The sequence below is a fragment of the Xiphophorus hellerii genome, chromosome 11 (assembly GCF_003331165.1).
Source record: "Xiphophorus hellerii strain 12219 chromosome 11, Xiphophorus_hellerii-4.1, whole genome shotgun sequence".
NCBI classification, from domain to species: Eukaryota; Metazoa; Chordata; class Actinopteri; order Cyprinodontiformes; family Poeciliidae; genus Xiphophorus; species Xiphophorus hellerii.
This window is the reverse complement of record NC_045682.1, coordinates 18,023,031-18,043,671: the sequence shown is the minus strand read 5'-3', so window position 1 is coordinate 18,043,671 and position 20,641 is coordinate 18,023,031. Positions and strand designations below refer to the sequence as shown.

Here is a 20,641-nt window from a genome sequence, read left to right as displayed (position 1 = left end):
GATTAGTGTCTCCCCTTCGGTCTCTCCCTAAATATCTTGAAACAAACAAGCTCGGCTCCTTCTCCGACTGCGCGGCTGATTTGTCTCCCTGGAGGATGCAGCTAAAATCAGTGTGAGAAACAGAGAGCTGCAGCAGACCATGGAGACTCCCAACGAGCACATCAGCAACGCTGACACAAAACACACAACACACACAGCAAAATAAAATTACTTTTACAGTCATAGGGAAGTGCATAAGTTTCTTGCAGAGTCTTATAAAGGGCCTTCATGCATGATTTTCAGCAGCTGGAGTCCATTCAGGGAATATGTAGGCTCAATCTTGGCTCAGTGCAATGTGGACCAGGTCCATTTTGTTTCAAAAAAGTGGGTCAGAGGATAAACAGCTGAGCTGCAACTGCAACATGTGTTGCCTTTCCCATACTAGCAGCAAACTGCCTTCAGCAGAAACAAAATTCTGTATCTACTGGATATTTTGAAGTACTTTGTGATAATGATAAAATTGTTCTAAAAATAAAACTATTCTTATTTTTTTAAGTAACTACGGTTGGTTGTGAATGCATGGCACAGCATTTATAGCGAACACAAATATTAAATAAATAAATTCCCATTTAAGAGGATACCGCTTCATTAGAAAAAAGTTAGATTTATATCACACAGTAAACACATTTAATCGTGTTTTTGAGTTTTCTGATTTATTGATGCTCTCTTGGAACAAACTGGATAAAATAGCTAAATAGATAAATAAAAATTCTCATAAGAAAGTTTTTACTGATTGATAAACAAAACAATAAATGCCCACCCCTAATAAATAATTTTAGTGTTATGGAAAACGTGAGTAGATTGAAAATGAGACATCGAGTATGGAAGCATATTAAAACTAGAGGCACTGATCAGAATGTTTTGCCTAATTTCGGATCTCAGTTTTTATCTTATGTATTGTTCTGCAGATACCAACTCCATTTTTCACTCTTTAACAACTTAAACACCAGAGTGTCGTTTCCACAACCTGTTTCCACTCTGGTTTAAAACACTCAGTGACTGGAAAAAGATCCCTTTTTGAGTTTCCAAGCAGCTGGTCTTTGGCCAGAGCCTATTCCAGTCACCAGCCGATTTTTCCAAGCCTCTGTAAGAGGCTCTGTAAAAGATGTCTTAATGCAAATTAAAAATTGCTCGCGATCCAGTAATCAAGCTACTGATATTACACGCTTCCAAAAATTAATAAAGTCTAATAATCCCCGTCATCATTTACTCTAGATTTTGGTGCTGAACTTGATTGATGTCTGAAATTAGCCTGCCATTTGCTCCGTGACTCTCGCTCCTAGACTGGAGGATTCTCAAAGGAATATTAGCAACAGGCTCCTCTGATGAGATCTTGTTATTGGAATTACCTCCGAGTGTCATTGCAGCTTCATATCCGTGACATTAATCATTTTTTCATCCACCGTCTGTGGAATGAACTTGTCTCTTTCTTTCTTTTTTCTTTTTCCTCCCAGTGCAAACACATCCTGGCCGTCTACCTGTGTCAGGCTATGGCTGTGACTCAACAGGAGAGCGTCTCCGATCAGCAGATGTCCGCGGTGCTGAGCGGGACCGAGGGCCCGTAGCGACCCCCGCTGTATTTATCTGAAAGATAACAGATTCTACTCTGTTTTCTTTTAGAAATGTTCTTGATCTCAAATACTTACAGCTTTATTTTTAGTTGCTTTTTATCTGAAGCTCCATCATTTATGGAGTGAGAGGACATCTGGACACCGAGGTCACTTCCAAACCATCTCATGATTTTTTCTCATACGCTGCTACTAAATATAATCTTGTCACTACTTTAAAATGTGGGAATAAAATCCGACCTTACCAATATAAACATTGCCTTTATTAACAAAATAATTCACCATACACACAGATTGCATCATGTTAAACAGTTGTAGTTTTGTGTTGAACAAATGAACTTTCACCTCTGGAAAACGTTGGACATCAGCTTGACCACAGTGGAGGCATTTTTCCTGATTAGTAACAACAAGATGGCACACAGACAAATGGATACTTGGGAATGAAAGGCAGGAATGTTGAACTTGCCATTGTTCGCATTACCTTTTAAAATAAAAAAATAAAAAATAAAGGCAACAGTTTGACATCAAGCAGAAAGCCAGACAGCTACAGTACTTATTGTCACACACCAGTCAACAAAGACGATAAGATAACGTTACAGTGCAGTTACAGTATAGTTGTCTCCATTGGAATGGCCCTAAACGTTGCGACACTCCTGTGTTTTAGCCCTTGAAATCAGACAGAGGTGGAAATCAACAAACGCAGAAAGACAGAGCAGCAGCATAGACCGAGGGCTCCACTTCAGAGCACTTATTTTACACCAGTGAAGCACACCAAAACAGGAAATTAAAATGTCAGTGCAATGTTCATTTGAATAGTGATGACTGTCAGGTGACCTTAACACCTTCTGGTAGTTCGTAGATGGCGTGGCTTTGCAGAAAGACCTTCTTATGCAGCTTAAAAGCTTTTCTTTGAATTATAATAATGCCTCTGTGTCTAAAAATATTTACTTTTCACAATCTCCCTCACTGGAATCTGGATTTACTAACCTGTTTTTGTTGGCACACATAACATTACTCGGCTGAGTTAAAGTTTATATTGAAGATTCAAATCGTTTGTTTTCTGAAATCAAATGGCTTGTGTCTGTTCTGTCTGTGGTTTTTAAGACTGACTGTGGGCGAAGGTTTGAAGTAAGCCCAACTCTTATACCCAAAGCAATGACAGCTATGAAGTCTTATGCAAGCCACTAAAGGGACGTGTGACTAGAACCCGGTCGACATGGAGTTATGTAAAGGACTTTGATTTGAGGTGTCATCTTGCATGATGTCATCGTGAAGCAGCTAAAAAGGCTCGATGCCGGCGCAAAATTAGTTTAAAGGTTACGATCCGTTTTCCACTTGATGTGAAGAAATGCACATCACTGAAGGTGAGTTTTGCAGCTAAACCAACTTCGACCACTTAGTCATTTCCTGTGGAACACATACAGTACAAAGGTGACAGTTTGGTTTTTAGTGGTTGCAGTAAAATGCAAGGCGAAGAAAAGTGACTTGTTTCTTATTCATCCTATAATTAAAAAATATATATTTTGAAAGTGAGTTTCTGTTAAGAGGTTCTTAACAATCTTTGCATTCCCTAAATTTAGTATAAATCCAGTTTAATTTGTCCGAAAAGCTAACGGCTAGTCCGTTGGAGACAAAAGTAACATTTTAATCATTTAAAAACAACTCTAGCATAAAATAATCAGTTGTTTTCTTCAAATACTATTTAGGAACAGTTACTCTGCTATTAAGGTTTCTGCATTGAGGACTACGGCCTCCATACGTGCGTTGTGCTTTACCCAACTGGTTGCTTTTGACCGTTTTTTTTGTCTTGGTCTTTGCCAGGTTAGCCGTTAGCTTAATTGTCCAGGAAAAACACCGTCTAAAAATTGAAGACACTAAGTTATTCACAGCAGGTAAGTTACTAACTGTGAACCAAGATTTTTACAGTCTTAAACTGATGAAAATAATTAATAATCCCAATTTTAGACCTTAAAACATCTTTAAAATGCACAGACTTACAATATTAAGTAATTAATTGAGGGGTTTCCTAACTTGTTACTTTTTTCCCCATTGCATTTAGATCGGTGTTATTATTTATTTAGAAATATTTGAAAGTAAGACATCACAAAAATACCTTTTTTGTTACATCTTAATCTTTCAGATCCTACTTATGGAGTTTGACCCTCGACCTGCTTAAGGTTTAGAATTATATTCATTTTAGTTTGCTATCTCTGGGTTAGGATAATAAAACCAAAACATTCATTACAGTAACTAACCACCAGCTGCTTGGGTTGTATATAAATGACAAGTTAGGCTTTGATGCTTTGAAGATTTTAAGGGCAATTAAAGTAGATAGAAAATCAAATGAATTATTTATGTACGTCTTGATTTTAGATAAAACTTGTCTTGAAAATGTTTTAAATGTAATTTAATGAACCCCTGTTAAGCAGAACCTCACAATTGAAAAAAAGACTATACTGTCCCTTTATTTGACATTTTTAGCACTCTAAAAACTTGGTACTTATTTAAGGAACCATGATTTCAGCTTGTCTGAGAAAACTGATGAATGATATGCAAAGATTCACACTTTTACCTCAACTGCTTCCTTCCGAATTAAATTCATAAATCTAGGCTGAAGAAAATGTGTCCTCCTCTCAGCAGATGGATGAAGCAAAGATCTGTGAGCTGCAGAATATCCACAGGTTAGGATAGCTACCACTGAACCTTTCTTTAGCTCCACAAGTACAGATGTAGCCCACACACGCACACACTCACGTTTGTTTGATCAATACATTCTGAAAGACAAGGTCTTGTAATAAATAAATTATTTTAACACTGGCACTGAATGTCGAGAGTATAAAAAACAGCAGGGCACAAAAAGAGGAGTGTTTGTAGTTGGAACAGGGCGAATTCAGAACAATAAATAGCATCTTGAGTTTGGATCCTCACAGTCCTACAAATCCAGTTAGCTTCAACTATTTAAACAAAACTCCTTCAACAACAACAAAAAAACAAGTTATTTAAGACTTGTAGTTGAATACTTCACAGACCCCCATCCCGCCCCAATACAATTCATAAATAAAAGTCTACATTCAAGGTGGGATTGACATCGGTTCATCTTCACATTGTTCTGTAAACATTAGAAATCTCACGCCTTGACGTTGATGGAGTCCTCCGCCTCTACAGCAGAGGGTCAATGGTCACTGTGACCTGGTCTCTGTTGCGTCTGCTGCCGTTGGAGCTGAGGTAAAGCTCCTCCTTGTGGCAGAGGAAGTGCTGCACCAGGATTTTGCGGAAGGTGTTCCGGAAGTCCTGAATGCGGTAAGCGTAGATGATCGGGTTGATCACGGAGTTGGCGTGAGACAGAATGATGGCCACGTACATGACAACCGGAGGCTTCTCCAGATCGCTGTAGAACAGCGTGAGGCAGTTGAGGATGTGGACGGGCAGCCAGCAGACGGTGAAAAGTCCCACGATGATGGAGAGGGATTTAGCGGCCCGGATCTCCTTCTGCAGCAGCCCCTTGTTCTGGTTGTCCCCGTTGCCCACACACTTGAGCTCAATCTGCCTCAGCTGCTTCCTGGCCACGGTGAAGATCTTCACGTAGATGCCCAGCATTATGAGCAGCGGCACCAGCACGCACACAAAGAAGTTAAAGTACACCATATACTGCATGTCCACCACGCTCTCAAAGTAACACTCTTTGCAGTTCGTGCTGTTGACCGAGCTGCAGTTCTCCCGACTCGAGTCCTTCAAGTTCCACCCAAAGAAGGGAATGAGGCCGATGACAAAGGAGAGGATCCATAAAATGGCTATTATCTTTCTGGCGGTCTTCCCCGTCATCAACTCCTTGTACCTGGAGAAAACGGGGCACGGGTTAGTATTATTCACAAAGGTCACAGTGATCTCACAAAACACAGTTTTATCCATAACTCGCAATATCTCAAAGGTCAAAGTCACGATGAGATCATACATTCCCTGAACAATATTCAGCTTCGTGTTCAGGGGCAGAAGCAGAGATGGTCACTGTCGCTTTCTGTTTTTCTGAGAATCAGAAAGAATGTGGAAAAAAGTGAGCTGAAGGTGCAAATCTGCTCCAACAGCTTGAAGGCGTGTCTGAACATGTGTGATGGTTTCCAGTCTTGAGAAGGCTTTATGGAAAAATGCAAACTTTCTTTTTGTGGAACAAGTTTTGCAAGGAAAACAATAGTGTAAGAGAATTGTTAATTGATGTGTTGTATGCAAAATCCTGCAAATGAATTTTGCTCTTGGCTTCATTTTCTGTTGCTTATGTGCACAAAGACACAAAAGCCAGCTCTGGCTTATCAAACCAGGAAAGCACAGATAGAGATCTGCTGCAACAACATGGATCCAAACAGTCTTGTCTTTTGTTATAGTCTACCAATCTGATCTTAACAACCACTATAGGGAAAAGTGAGGATATCACCCCCAACATCCTGCAGCAGCCTGAAAAACAGGGTTTAGTCTGCAGGTGCTGCTTATCAAACAACATGGTTATCTAATCATGAACAAATATGAGCTCCACTATAAATAAAACTCCATATCTGATATGTCTGAAAAACGTTATAGAGCACTTTCTAAGGAATTTTAGGTCTACAATTCCACAAAGAAAAAGCTTGTTGGAAAGGAAGTGAGGACCGCTGTCACTCTTCCAGGAAGTTCCTCCTGAGGTCAGAGTGTGAAAACATCCGTTAGCATGTTAGATTTTACAAAAACACCAGAAAAGTGTGGCCTGCTTTGAAGGGTTCTCCAAAAAAAAAAAAAGTCAACATGGCAGCACAGTTGAGGTTTACAAAGTTAGGTGTAAACAGACACAGTCACCGTGTTTGGTACGATGGTAGTGACGCGATGCTTTGGACTTGTTTTGAAGGCTGTGTTGCATTTACTGCTGATGTCGGACTTGGTTCACACTCAAGATAGCAAGAGTTCCAGTTATCGTAGTCGGACAAGTCAGTATTTCAAAATGGTGACACCCAAGTAGACATTGTTCGGAGTACCTCTTACTAACATCGTTTTCTTAAGCAAACACCACTTTTAATTCGTTCAGAATTAGAAGTGGTGTTTGCTTAAGAAAACATTGATTTTAGATGCACTCTTACATGTGTGTCTTATAAAATAAATATGTTTCTATCACAGCTTGCCACTTTACTGCCATAAAGAAATGCTAAGTTGGTCTTACCACTTTCCGAGTGAAGTCTGACTTCGGGGAACGTTCCAGTCAATTTCCCCGACTGGGAGTTCAGAATTTCTGAGTACAGACTACAAATGGGACACCAGGAGCTACAAAACCGGGACTCTACAGTCACTGAGTCAACCATGAGCTACACACCAAAGACTTTCTACAATCAAAACTGAACAAACTGGACGATGCTCTACAGCTCAGCAGCAAATCTACAACAGAAAAAGACTAAAAGTGCAGCAGAAAACCAAAGTGTAGATCGCTAACAGATTAAAATGTTTGATTGCATTATCAGAGGGTTGAGCAAAACAGATGGCTACAGCTGAAAAGCAATTCCTACTAACACTGCACAACAAGAAAAAGGGGGATAGGTGATAAACACCTGTTAGGAAATTCTATAAATAGCTTAATAGAATTGAAGAAATGCTGTATTTTTACATTAAGTATTTATTCTCCACAGACAGAATCTACATGCAGCCATGTTCTATGTGCCTCTGTTGAGTTAAAATGAAAGTAACAAGTCTCCTGCTTCTTTTATTTGTGTATCAATGCATGCAAGTCTTGGTCTGTGAACAGGTAGCAGGTGTTTTACATGTTCTTTTTTTTTTCAAATCTAAAATTTGTGCTAAAATCCTCCCCGGTGTTTCAAAGTGATATCCAGTGACGTCAGTTCAACCTTATAAGTGGAGATACATTGTTGATGTTACTGTTATAAAATAGCTTAAATTAAGTATTGACAAAGCTCAATGTCATTTTCACAGGTGGCGGAGCGTTGTTGTTAGTAGCTGCTGAAAGTAACTAAAAAAAGTTACTTTTAATGTAACTTAGTTACTTTCCAAATCAAGTAATCAGTAATCTAACTAAGTTACTTCTTCCAGGAGTAATCAGTAATCGGATTAAAGTTACTGTTTCAAAGTAACTATGCTCTGGTGATAACACACATCCAGACATGAGCAAGAACCTGCAGTAGGTTTCTCATTAAAACGTTCCCTGGCTGAAACATGAAGCCCAGAGCAGCAGCTGTACATCAGGGAAGCTGGGTGAATCATTTTGGGTTCTGTCTTGACCGCCCGGATCACGTGAACCACGCTGGGAGCCCAACATGCCTTTTCCTCAAAGTGACTCAATGGCACAGCCGCACGCTAATGACTCACGAGGACGCTGACAGGGACACGCTTCCAAACACGGGGGTCAGTCTGAGCTGGAGGTGTCACATGTAATATGTCTGGCTGTGAGTGCTGCACACTGAATAGGGAAGAACACGACGCTTTTCTTGGCTAACACTGAGGAGAGCTCTGAAAGGATCAGGCATTCAGACTGCTGTATGCCTGCAGACAACAGAAGAGGCCTATTTCGTTAATGTGACACACTGCAAAAACACAACTTTCTTTCTCGTATTTTTTTGTTGAAAATATCTTCGTACACTTGAACTAAGAGAAAACAAACTGACAAGTGACCTTCCAGCAAGATATAGCAGCTTGTTTTAACCCAATAATTAATTAATGTTGATGAAAAAAATGATGACGTGTTATCGGAAACATGTCTGAGTATGAGTAGAGATGCTGATACGACTGGTCCGATATTTACATCTGTATCGGTCCTGATATTGAAAAAAGTTCAGCAGCTATTGGTGACAATGTGCCAGGTCCATAAGGGCAGATCTAGTCAGTCTAATTCTATGCTATAAATGAAGTATGCTCTTCGTCATACTTCATTTATTTTACATTATATTTAGAATTCCTAATTGCACTGACTGAACCATTTGAAAGATTTGACGCAGTTTATTTTTATATTTTTGTCCAAAGTAAACTATTGCTTTTGTCAGTTTCTTTGTTATTTTTTCTTACTTTGGCTGTTATACTCCTAATTGCACTAACTAAATTGTTTTATTTTTACATGTTTGACCAAGCTTCTGAAGCTATTGGTGTATTTAAGTGTTCTGTATTGGTGCAGAGTTATCAAATAAATTTGTAATCTGGTACATTTATGTCTGCGTCTTTTAAAAAAGAAACACTTTAAGTCAATTCTACAACGTTTTTCTGTATCGGATCGGTACTGACCGATACTAAACCTCAGATTTCTGTATTGGTATAGGAAATTTTTTTTTAAAAAGTGGATTGTGCATCTCTAGTATAAATGAAATTGTCTCCCAGTAGATCTAGTACTTTTTAAATCACTATTAAGGAACTATTGACTTATAACAAGCTCTTACATCTTGCAAAAAAGTGAGTTGTAAGTTAGTTTTGTTTTATTTTGAATGTACCAAGATATTTGCACTAGAAACTAGGAAATAAAAATAGATTTGGATTTTTTGCAGTTTCCTCCCACTTTACAGTTAAGTCCTACTTTGTGTTGGTCTGTCACAAACAATCTCAATAAGATACATTGAGTTTTTCTGTGTATACTGTGAAAAAGTCCAAGGCCTTTTACAAGGCTTTGTTTCGTAACTCCTCATGCAGTACTTCCTGGATTTGGTCTCCACATTAACTGGATGGAACAATAGCATAATATGATGATAAATGAACAATCGTTTTATTCTGCGGAGCTGCGGTGATGGAAATGTGGATTTAATCTGGGCTTCGTGACAGAAAATCACTATTCCTGTTTTACAGGGAATTTGGTTGTAAAACAAAAGTCAGGTTACCATAACAGCAGAAATTATCTTTAATCATTATCCCGTTCTGCCCTTTCCTTTTTATAATTCTGATAGCTATAAGTTTATGAGCCCTGGCTCTGTCCTGTGACCCCTGCTGGGGCCCTGGCGGGACGCCCCACGGGGCATAAATAATAAAAACACGCCACCCAGAGCAGCACAGCAGAGGAAACCAAGGAGCTCATCATGGCCTGCGCTCTTCCTTCATTACCCACAACATCCTGCTGTTCGTCTCCGTCGCCCGCTCCTTCTTCCCTTTAATCTCTGAGTACAACGGCGAGTATGGGATCCGTTTCCCAGAGGGCCCATCTCCTGAACACCGCTCCCCACTCTCTGCTTTTCGTCCGTGGAGACAGCGAGCAAACCGGCGGCTGAGCGGATTAGTCCTGGCATGACGACAGCCCGACGGCATCTATCTTTGTTCTGCTTTCTTCTCCAAACTCCACTTCCGCCCCCAGGGGCCACCGACCTGTGCCACGCCACACGCAAACACGGCCTGAGCACTCCCAACATCCACTTTGAAGTCCAGTTGCGTCCACAGCAAAACCCCCACAAACTGTTCAACAGGTGACAGCAGAGTGTTTGTCACTGACCTGGACTATCCCTCAATCATATCAACTCCATTCAGATTGTTTCTACAAACTAACTGGTGAGAAGAAAACTGGTGCAAAGTTCCTGCAGGAGACAAAGTCTCTGCTGTAAATCTGTCTGCACATCTTCACTGAGTCTTCTGGTTAAATACTATAACCGCAGCCCAATTAATAAACCAACCATAAGCTTCCCAACTCCCAGTGATGCTCTGTGAAGACTACAACAGCAATATACTACACTAATATAATCTAGCACAGTATATTACTAAAACTTAGTTTAGCTGGTTTAAAGTCCTTTAATGAGATATCAAGAACCTTGAAGAGTCCAGAGATTTCTCCGGCTGCATAGCATAGCCACTGCTGCCATTACAAGCTTAAAGAAGCCAGCTAGCTAGCATCGTTAAACCAATAAGCTAGTACGCTAGCTTCTTTTGAAGTTAATCTTTTGCTAGCTTTCAAATTAGACAAATGACTGTAATTTCCAGACAGACGGCCATGTTGTGGAGAAAATATGTCACGCAATAAGCTTTTAAAAAGTGCTAAATTTACCAAGTGCTTTAAGTCTCTGTATAAAAATCAAAATAAGTTGCATAATATTAAGATTCCTACTATAATCAGTATGTTCTATTGTTTGAACAGCAGAGAGAATAACCTCAATTTTCCATGTGTACAAGCAGTCTGTGTAAGTAACTCTCTATTCAAAGGTATGCTAACCTTTGAACAGTGATTCAAAGGTTAATAAAGTAACATTTTTCATAAACAACCATAAGATTTGTTTCTCTTAACGGTGTTTTAAGACAGTAGTAGTTAACCCGGTTGGCCCGTCTTAGCTTTAATTTCCGGGATCAACTAATCTGGATTCAGTCTCCATGTGTAGTTATTTAAAATAGGCAAGACAGTAACTGTTTATGATCTTTTCACAGAAAATCTTGAAGTATCCCTTTAGGCTCCGTCTGTTGAGTCCCGACTAAAAGCACATAAAATTTAAGAGAGTCACTCATTCGCTACCTGAACAGAACTAAACAGGCCATAAGGCAGACTTTAAGCTTCTTCTGCAGAAGATAAAATCCTCTCAGCAGCAGCTCGTCAATTAGAGGGAACAAAGCAGGGCTTAATAAACAGAGAAACAACTGGTTGATTATGTTTATCGCTGCTCAGAAACACAGATCAGTTACAGGAGGCGACGTGAAATAGTTCTGCTTTGGGGCCATCGAGGTGTTATGTTTCAAAAGCAGCAGATAAATGCAGTGATAAATGAAACTGACTACGTCACGATCGCTCAATGGTGGAACAGGTTTTAGGTTTTCTATGACTTTGACGAGGCTTCGCTGAAGCTGAAGGTCCTGCTGAAGGAATTTCCCCTCAGTGGTGAAAATGTCATCGCTGATGGGGGGTCGACCTCATCATGTCAGGCTCGAGTCACTTCCAGATTCGATTTCTCTGCTGACTGATTTATTGACTTTAAGATTCTTTCACCACAGTGATTCAAAATGTTTGTGTTTTTACATGAAATTGAAAGTTTAAAATCTGCGATAAGATCAAACAAACCAAGAATTTAGCTCTACTTTAGATCAAAGACACATTACCTAGTTAAAACAACAAAAGACCCTAAATATAAACAGGTTAGTATATTTTCTTTTGTAGTTTAGTTGATGACAAAGAATCCTAAATGCATATTTTGTAGTTTGTAGTTTAGTGTCTTAGTTTATTTAAAAGTTTCTTCCTAATTTATTACTTCACTAATAGTTTTTTTCCTTCTCAAAATTAATCCTAATCAATATTTATCTACTTATTAAGTATATTTAAAAATGTGAATATTTAATAGGACGGTGTGGAAGTATTCATGCTCCACCTCAAGGTACGTCACAACCACAAACTTCAATATGTTTAGGTTCACCACCCGTTCACTCACATTTAGATGTTTCATATTTAGATGCGAGTGAACGGGTGAATGCCTGCATGTCGTGTGAAGCGCTTTGAGATCCTCTGGGCTTGATTCTTGAATCTCCCATGGCAACCATTCAGTTGTGAAATAGCGTCGCCTTTGAGATGCAGTTCTTCCTTTGAGCGGCTGTCCTCCCTCCTTCAGACTAGCCAACATCAATTAGCAAACACTGGTGGAACTGCATCTGCTGAACTCATTATAGGAGCCACTTCTCAGAGCAACACTGGTAAAAACGTTAAAGGGTTAACCGAGGAATGATGTTGTGATGACTTCGTGAAGGTGGAGTTTCAAAACGAGGAGGACTTTCTTAAAGAGACAGAGACCCAATTTCAAGACGCTAAATTACAGTCAAATTTCTTTTAAGTCATATTTGATATATTCAACATTTTTATAACAAACGAAGGCAGCAGTGACTTGATTGTGTTAGAAAATATCACTGAGAGGCTGGGAAAGACTAACAAAATCATAAAATCGCGGTGAGATGAACAGCAAAGATATGATCATTGTAAGAACAAAACCAAGAAACCCACAATCACACTCACTCCTCTGCAACAACACAGAGCTACACACACTGCAAGGCTTTGCATCACACTGCAGCTCATTGCTTTATGTCACAGCTGACCCTTAGAGATGCAGCACGCCTCGACTCACGGCACATTCTGGATCCTGAAGCTGCACCTTTTCCCATCATTGTCCGTGTGACGAATCCGTAAATAGGGATTGGCTGTTTTGAAGTCCAGCCAAAACATATCAAAAACATATCTGCCACCAGCAGAGTTTCACCTCGTTCTTCAACTCTAAATCCACTTCATCGCATTACGAAGCCGCGACGCAGACACTCCGTCTCCGCAAAACACGACCCAGTAACACGATCTTTGTCTGAGTCAGACACCTGGGGCAGAGCGAGGTTTCATTTTCTCTGACTGGGATCCGCAGATGAGGGTACAAATAATTCTTAAGAGTTGTCTGATGTGTCTGAGTTGATCTCAGAAAGCAGCCAGAGGGGCTGTTTCTGAGAAGTAAGAACAGCAGGGCTGGAGTTGGGGGGAGCCCTGAGTGTGTGTTGTGGCTCGGTTATATTGAAGCATCTGGCCTCTCTCATCACTTCTATCTGGGACAGAATCGTGGCGTTTCCAGGCCTGCAAACTGACCAAACTCGCACACTAACACCTCTGGATGTGTCATTGAGCTCAACATACACACTGATCTTATTTTCTGCATGTAGAGTCTGCAGCTGTGTGGGTCGGGTAACTACTGAGCCGTAAACAAGTGTTTCCTCCTTACAGATGTCTTTTGTTTCCGTTTTTCTTGGCAGAGCTATGAAGCGTTTGCAACAGCTAACCATGTTGGAGGAGTTTTGGCACGCTGTTTCAATTCAGGCACATTGGAGGATTTTGTTTAAAACTGCGGTATGTAACATTAATAACATATTAACACATAATCTGCGTCGGGGAAAAAAAACACACTAAATCGAGCTCCTCTAACCCCTATCCCTAACCCTCTTGCTGTGGTCCTACTGCCATCTGCAGAAATACACTGCTTGGTCAAAAACAACCAACCAGAGGGGTGCTGTGGCGGCACAGGGCCAAAGCACAACCCACATTTGGAGGCTTTATTCCTCAAAAAGGACGTCACAGGTTCCATTCCCAGCCTGGTGACCTTTGCCGCACATCTTCCCCCTCTCTCATTACCTACTTTCCTGTCTGACCACTTTCAAATAAAGGCCACTAGAGCTAATAAAACCATAAAAAAACAGACAATCAGACCCAGCCAGTAGCGCATACACACGCGTGACTGACAGCGTTAAAACTCTCCTCCTGCCTCCGGTTGGTTGTTTTTGTTTGGGAGCAGAGCATTTCCGCAGATGGAATATTAGCACTGGGAGGAAGTTGATTTTTTTCACAGATCATCTGTCTCATATTATACTGTCAGGACGTAATGAGAGTTTTAACAAATATGCAAAACAAAAAAAACAACATATTCTTGTAAAAGCTGCATTCTGCAGCTCTCAGGTCTCCACAACATTTTCAGGTTAGACTGTAAGAACATTTTAATTCCAGCTTATGTCATTTTCATTCTTACACCTTGCACAGAAACCCCAGAGTTCAGAGTCAAAGAAAACAAGAAAAGTTGTCTTCATGTCACGGTATCCGTCACTAAAGTTCCAGATTGTTGTTGTGTGATCTGTAACTGCTTTAATGTTTTGATAGTGATAGCTGTGGTAGAGACAGACGCATGAAAGCGTGTTACCGTGAACAAGCATGAACAAGTTCAGTATGTGCAAAAGTCTCCAGGTTTTTTCCTTCGTGTTGCTCTACTAAACCGGAGAGAGCTCTACATGACATTGCTGTTTCATCTGTTTTGATTTATTTTTTATATCTGGCAGTGATGTGTTGGTAGTTTTTATTTTAGCGCTTTCAGTCACGTTGTCAGAAAAGCTCGACTTCTTTAAGACCCAACCCAAAAGATTGATAAGATTCAAGTTATGATTGAACAGGTGGGTCAGTATATTTCTAATAAGTTGCTTTGGATATATTTTCCCCTAACAAATAAAATCATAATTCTAAAACAGGTTTTTGTTCATCTTCGATATAAAAATCTGAAGTGTTGAAACAACTTATCGGATTAATCACGATTAACCTATTATTGAAACAATCGTCAACTAATTTAGTAATCGATTAATTGTTAACTGGGATATACAGAAAAAATGCTATTTGGTGAAAAAAAAAACAACATTCAGAGCAAGTAGTTTAGCCAAAACTGTACAAAAATATTTTACATTTAATATAAAAACTCCTTTCACTGTAAATATGTTTGAGCCAAAACTCCTCAAGAACATAGCTTTAGCTTCACCCGGTTCAGGAATGTGATGTTTTTGCATTTTAGGCAATAAAAAGTTGATTTCCTTTTTTAAAGATGTATTTTTAAAAATACTTAAGTGGTTAAATGAAAAATCTGCAGAGTGCGCCATTTAAAAAAATCCAATTAATTGTCAGAATAATCGACAGATTAATCGATTACCAAAATAACCATTAGAAAAATTGTTTGATTAAAAACATAGCAAACTTGTAGGGACTCCTCAGTGCTCACAAAGCCAAACCTTTCAGAATGAGAACATTTCTGCAGGATTCTTTGAGTGTTTTTGTGCTCTTGGCGTAACAACAGTCAGGCTTTTCTGCGTGGGGGGAGGTGACAGGCTTCAGGTTTTTGCTCTGTGGGTCAGAAATAGACATACTAATGGGGGACTTTACAAGCCACTCGCTCGGTGGCAGGAAACTTTCATCCAGAGTTTGTGTCAGACTGTCCTTTCTTGCCGGGGTTTTTGAGCGTAATGGAAATGACAGCGGATCCGACACGGCACGAACGGCCCCCAGAACGAGCAGAGAGAGCCGACAGCTCGCTGACACGGCCCAAAAACAACAACACCTGCAGACAGACGCTTCCCATCTGATCGCTGAAAGCTGCTGCTCCTCAATTCATGGAAATATCAAGCAGCACCGTGCTGTCCCTGCTGGCAGCTCGATCTGTCTGTTTCTGTTTTCACGGGAACACACACACACACACACACACACCCACACACCCACACACACACACAGTACAGCTCACTGGCCTCTGCCATCAGCTCTGACACTCAGTGGCAAGTATCGATCCAGAGGCTTCGCCTTTTGTCTCTAATCACTCAACCCTGTTTTATTTTTTTGATGGTGTTTTTGATAAGTGCAAACAATACATGTCAGTAAATTCAGCCTCTTTTTAAAAAAACTCACAAAAAAACCCCAAAAGAAATGGGACAACTTATTAGTTTTAAATATTGCTAAATATTGTTGTTTTAGTTTATCAGAATAAAACACATTTACTGCTAATTTTGTTGGAACCATGTTCAGTCACGGAGAGCTGACTCAGAAAACGCACCTGATGGAACATTTATCAAAGCGGAGTTAATTTATGAATCAAAAGCATTAAGATGAATTCACGTCTAAATTACTGCTTGGGGGGAAACTTTTGTTTGCGATGATTTCCTAAGAGTTTGTGTTTTTATTGTTCTTTCTCTGTGTCCGTCAACAGAACACAAAGAAAAAGCAGCCGGGCGTCGGTGTGGAGCAGAAAAGCATGGAAGTCAACCGTGAATGGTTTTGGTCTCTGAGCCCTCGGGCAGCGCAGCGTTGGAAACAGATTAGCGGAAAACACAGGATGAGCTCAGGAACCGTGCTAAGCAGCGCTCCGAGTGAATTCACTGCTGTGTCCTAAAGTTAAATCTCTGCCAGGACTCAAGAGCAGGACTTCTGTTGCAACTTTTACAGAAAATCACAGTGCAGGATAAAGTTAAACCAACGTGTTAACACACCTTTATAGTAATCAGTGACTTAAAGCTAAAAAAAAAAAAGAATAAATAAAAAAATACCACCTGCTGAAATCCAAGGATGTTTATTTCAGACTCAGCCTGGAGTTTACCATGAACCAATTTGGTGTGAAAATTTAAAAGCAGCATTTATGTTGGACCAACGTTTAGCTGTACTGGTGTAATGCTGCACTAATACTGATTTCTGATTTTCATTTGTGGCTTGCTCAGACAAATACATTCAGCTGAACCTGGGTTTTAATTTAGCAATCAAAGGAGTTGCAAGATGATCCCTGTTTATGCATAAAAGCAGGTTTCCTGCACGTGTTATCTGAATTTTCTCAACTAGACCTAAAATTATGCTGGTTTTTATGCATTCAACTTATCTGTCAATGCTAGTCACGGCAAAAATGGGAACATTTCGATTACTGGCAACTACAATAATTGATGCTCCACTGTACGTTTGGCATTTAATTCACTCACAGAATATGTATTAAATTGCTGCGTTCAAAAGCCAAACGCTTCCAAAGTAAAACTTTTTCCTACCAACCATCACAACATGTGATGTAAAATAAGTTAGCAAAACAAATCTATGATTATTACTCAGATGTTGGATTTCTGCTGCTTTACCATCAAATGTAAATCAAATATGTAAGGAAGTAAGATGACTTTCTGCATCCTGGCACCTGATAAATTTCAAAGGACTGGCTGGATAAACCCAGAGTGCAATAATGCAATTATCATTCCAAGTTTATATGAGGCAATAAGCGTCATGGGGGATTTATAAGATCCCTGATCTGATTCTGATCTGTGCGTCTCTCTGAAGACAAAAGAGCATTCATCTCATATGAAGATGGCGTGAGTGGAGGTCTGCATGCTTCTGCTTCTGCATTATTAGCATATGTGATTAAACAGCTGAAGCTACAACACTGCAGATAAATGATCATCATGATGTGATTAATTAGAGCACAGCTTGGTGGGATTAAGGCTGAATCTCATTTCACTCCTTAACCCTCAACCTTAAAGGAGAAAGGGAAATTTGGTTTGTTGCTGAGGAGTAAATAAAGATTTATAGGGAATGGCTGCCTTCCAGGTGCAAACTTGGAAATGAAGAAGCAGACGATTTTAAGTCGATAAGTGAAAACGACTCCAGCAATGTCTACTTTGAAACGTCCCAGCACATCAGATCTAATCACTGTCAATTATTGGTGATCAGATTAAAAATAGCAAATATAAATTTAGAAAAAAGTAATATGATATAACTTTCATTTCTTCTCAACAAGCTAATAAAGTAAAAACATACTGTAGCAAGAAGAAAATAATTTTTAAAAAGCACTAAAGTTTAATTTAATGTTTTATCAATACAGATCCAACGAACCGGCTTCTGATCCGGATGATAATGAGTCATGATGTTTTTTTTAATGACATGTGGAGTCTGGCTTCGACCAATCCCATTTCTGGGTTTTTTAAATCATTCTTAAGACTAAATTAGAAAAGAAATATGCTGCTCACTCCTTGCCACCAGCATTACAAGTTATTACAAGATCGCCACCATTTGTACAACAAATCTAAACACTTATCAGATCATCAAACTCAAAGTGCATGTGGTGAAAATCCTTCTATAAACACATCAGATCTTTGTGCTTGTAAAATATTGGATAAATATATGTACTTAGTTAAATACAAGCTGTCATATTTAATCATACTTTATTTCCTTCAAACATGTTATTACTATACATGAAACCTGTCATTTTATAAACTATGTAAAATGTAAAAACCCTTTAAATACTTTAAAGTAAATCACATTTGTTCGCAGTTGCTCTACATTAAAAAGCATAAAAAATACCATCCGCCTCTGTAACAGTTTACAGGATATTATTAGTCATCTTATTATGATATAAGACGACTTATATCATAATATCAGTAGTGGTACCGGGGTCTGACTCATATTTTAACCACTATTGGTATTCAGCAGCAAAAGACAAGGGAGAGGAAGTAGGTTGTGACTTTATCCTGCATACTGTAACGAGGAAACGCAAAGACGTTTTGACTAAATTTTGAGAGAGAGGAAGAGAGAGGGAAAAAAAAGTCTTACATTTTTTTCGCTCATAAATACAAATCAAACCCTTCCTGAAAAAATAAAATGACGGCTTTATAAAACTGGCATTATTTTTAAGAATCTCTGCTTGGTGTAAAGTAAAATCATTTTTAGACTCTTAGAGTTTGAAGTAAAGAGATGATCTAATCTATTCAAAGTAATCCTTAAATTAAGAAAACAACATCTGCTTCATCAGCCAGCTTCATTGTTACGCCACGTTTTATTAAAATCCCCAATAACCCTTCATAAAAGAAGTGAAGAGAAAAAGAGTTCCGGCTCAAAGCGCAGATCATTTTTGTCCCAAGCTGTTATGTTGTCCCTCTCATATGATGACGCCCAGGGCAGAGAGCCATAATATCACCTCTGGGAGTTCGGGAATTCAGTCCAAGTTATGAGCTTTCCCTGTTTATGTGCGCCAGAATAAAACCCCCGTCAGTCACAGGGGCGTGAGGTGAATGCGAACATGTTATTGGTGCCCCTAATATTTCCCGTGTTTTGTTTTGGTCATTATTATTACACTTATTGTTGAGATGTGTGTGATAGGTGTGTCTATCAGACATTTATAGCAATACGGAATAAATCGCGTCCCGTATTGGTTCAATAAGGGGCGGAGACAATAACAACCTGTTATTTTAGGCTAGCTTAAGCTAACCTGAATATTTACAACTCTCTTGTTGATACACTGACATTACTTACCTTCCGTCTTTCAACCACTTTGAAAAGCTTTTCTTCGGCTCTCCAACATCTTTATCCCTCCCCCTTCCGTTTTCTGTTTTGTGCCCCGGAGTTTTTTTCCTGCCGTCCCATCTTTAGCTCCCTGTTGTCAAGGCACTACTACAATTAAAATTTAAAAGAAAAAAAAAACGCGCCTCAGGGCCGCTGCTGCCCAAACTACCTGTATGGGAGGGGAGGGCGGCTGGCAGGAGGGGCGGGGCGCCTAATCAGTGCTGCTCCTCTGTTATTGATCATTTCATACACAAACAGCTGTTAAGTACTTAAAATGCTGACTAGAAAAAAAAAATATCCCCACATCGTTTTTGCGCCCCCTCTAGTGCAGCGCCCCTATGCGTTGCATGCACTGCATACCCACTTTTTGCGCCACTGGTCAGCGACAACGCGCGGACTCACCTCAGTGGGATCTTCACCGCCAGATATCTGTCAATCGCGATGGCCAGCAGGCTGAAGATGGAGCTCTGAGTGAGTACCAAGACGAAACAGGCGAGGAAGAGGCAGCCGTAAAAGTTCAGGTACAAGCCGACGCTGATGATTATGGCGAAGGGGATGGCGAGGCAGCCGACCAGGATGTCAGCCACAGCCAGAGACACCAGAAAGTAGTAGGTGGCGTTTTTCAGCCTGCTGTTGATCGCCACAGCCCAGCACACCAGCACGTTGCCGCATATGGAGAGGACAGCGATCACTGCTTCAATCGCGATGTATGATGCATTCATCTCAGTAGAGTGCGTCCGGCCTGAAATCTGCAGGTGGGTTACATCAGTGACGGTCATCCGCGACGCCTCTAGTCCCAGAGAAGGCAACAAGTCTGTGTGCTGTAATCCAGGGATACTCCACAAGTGGCTGCAGGAGGTGCCATCTGCTGCGAAGTGAGGAGGGCACTTTTAGACGAGATGGTTTGTGGAAACTTAACCAAAAAACCCCCAAACCAAAACAAGAAAAAAACTTCAACATCCGTCTGTTTAATCTGATTATCTGTGTGACTTACCTTAATGAGATCACGCATCACCTCTGGATGTCCTCACACATGCAGCGGCATCTGTACGTCGGTGGTGTTGGTAGCAGTGTGTCACACAACTTCCCTCACACAGCGGTTTTCGTGCAGAGGAGGAAGCGAGAGAGGGCGAGGAGGGAGGGGGATCACTTTCACACAGGAGCCACGCCCCGACACACACGCTCACACAAGCAGTTAAAAAGTACTTTAAAAAAAAAAAAGGCGAAATCCCAGGAGAGCGCCGGTGCCACGCTGTGCGTAATTACGAGTCAGCGGCATTCAACCACGGTTTCCACGTGGATTTCCCGACACGTAATCGCTGGCCTGCGTGCGCGCGAGTACACCCACGCGACCTAAAGTCGATACCACTGGTTTCCATCAAGCACTCATGCGAGAGAAATTCAACTCCAAACTTGTGGGTAAGACTTTATTTGAAGGTGTGTGTGTGTAAGACACTGGGGTGAGCACGAAGGAGTCTTCATGAATGTTTGTCCTGAAGTCCGA

General features: G+C 40.3%; 2 protein-coding genes across 4 annotated transcripts in view; one reads left to right on the top strand and one right to left on the bottom strand.

The window, feature by feature from the left end:
- zswim7 (zinc finger, SWIM-type containing 7) overlaps positions 1-1,861 on the top strand; it is a 17,273-nt gene extending 15,412 nt beyond the window's left edge. The window contains exon 5 of the mRNA XM_032576726.1: positions 1,494-1,861. Coding sequence (XP_032432617.1) covers positions 1,494-1,604 — 111 coding nt within the window. The 3' untranslated portion in view covers positions 1,605-1,861. The remainder of the gene's footprint in view (positions 1-1,493) is intronic.
- adora2b (adenosine A2b receptor) lies at positions 1,849-20,641 on the bottom strand. Of its 3 annotated transcripts, none has more exons than XM_032576722.1 (3): positions 20,132-20,630; positions 19,540-20,005; positions 1,849-5,442 (listed from the first exon to the last, which is right to left on the bottom strand). In XM_032576722.1, the coding sequence occupies exons 2-3, from the start codon at positions 19,914-19,916 to the stop codon at positions 4,767-4,769; spliced, it is 1,053 nt and encodes a 350-aa protein (XP_032432613.1). In that variant the 5' UTR covers positions 19,917-20,005; positions 20,132-20,630; the 3' UTR covers positions 1,849-4,766. The 3 variants fall into 3 exon arrangements, with proteins under 3 accessions (XP_032432613.1, XP_032432615.1, XP_032432616.1); XM_032576724.1 differs by having other exon boundaries at positions 19,540-20,002; XM_032576725.1 differs by having other exon boundaries at positions 5,406-5,630; positions 20,132-20,641.

Excerpts from the sequence above, each read along its gene's own strand:
- adora2b (XM_032576722.1), bottom strand. The coding sequence starts at position 19,916 with ATGACCGTCACTGATGTAACCCACCTGCAGATTTCAGGCCGGACGCAC. Across the intron at positions 5,443-19,539 it reads GCGGTGAAGATCCCACTGAG|GTACAAGGAGTTGATGACGG; the intron begins GTGAGTCCGCGC and ends CGTTTTCTCCAG.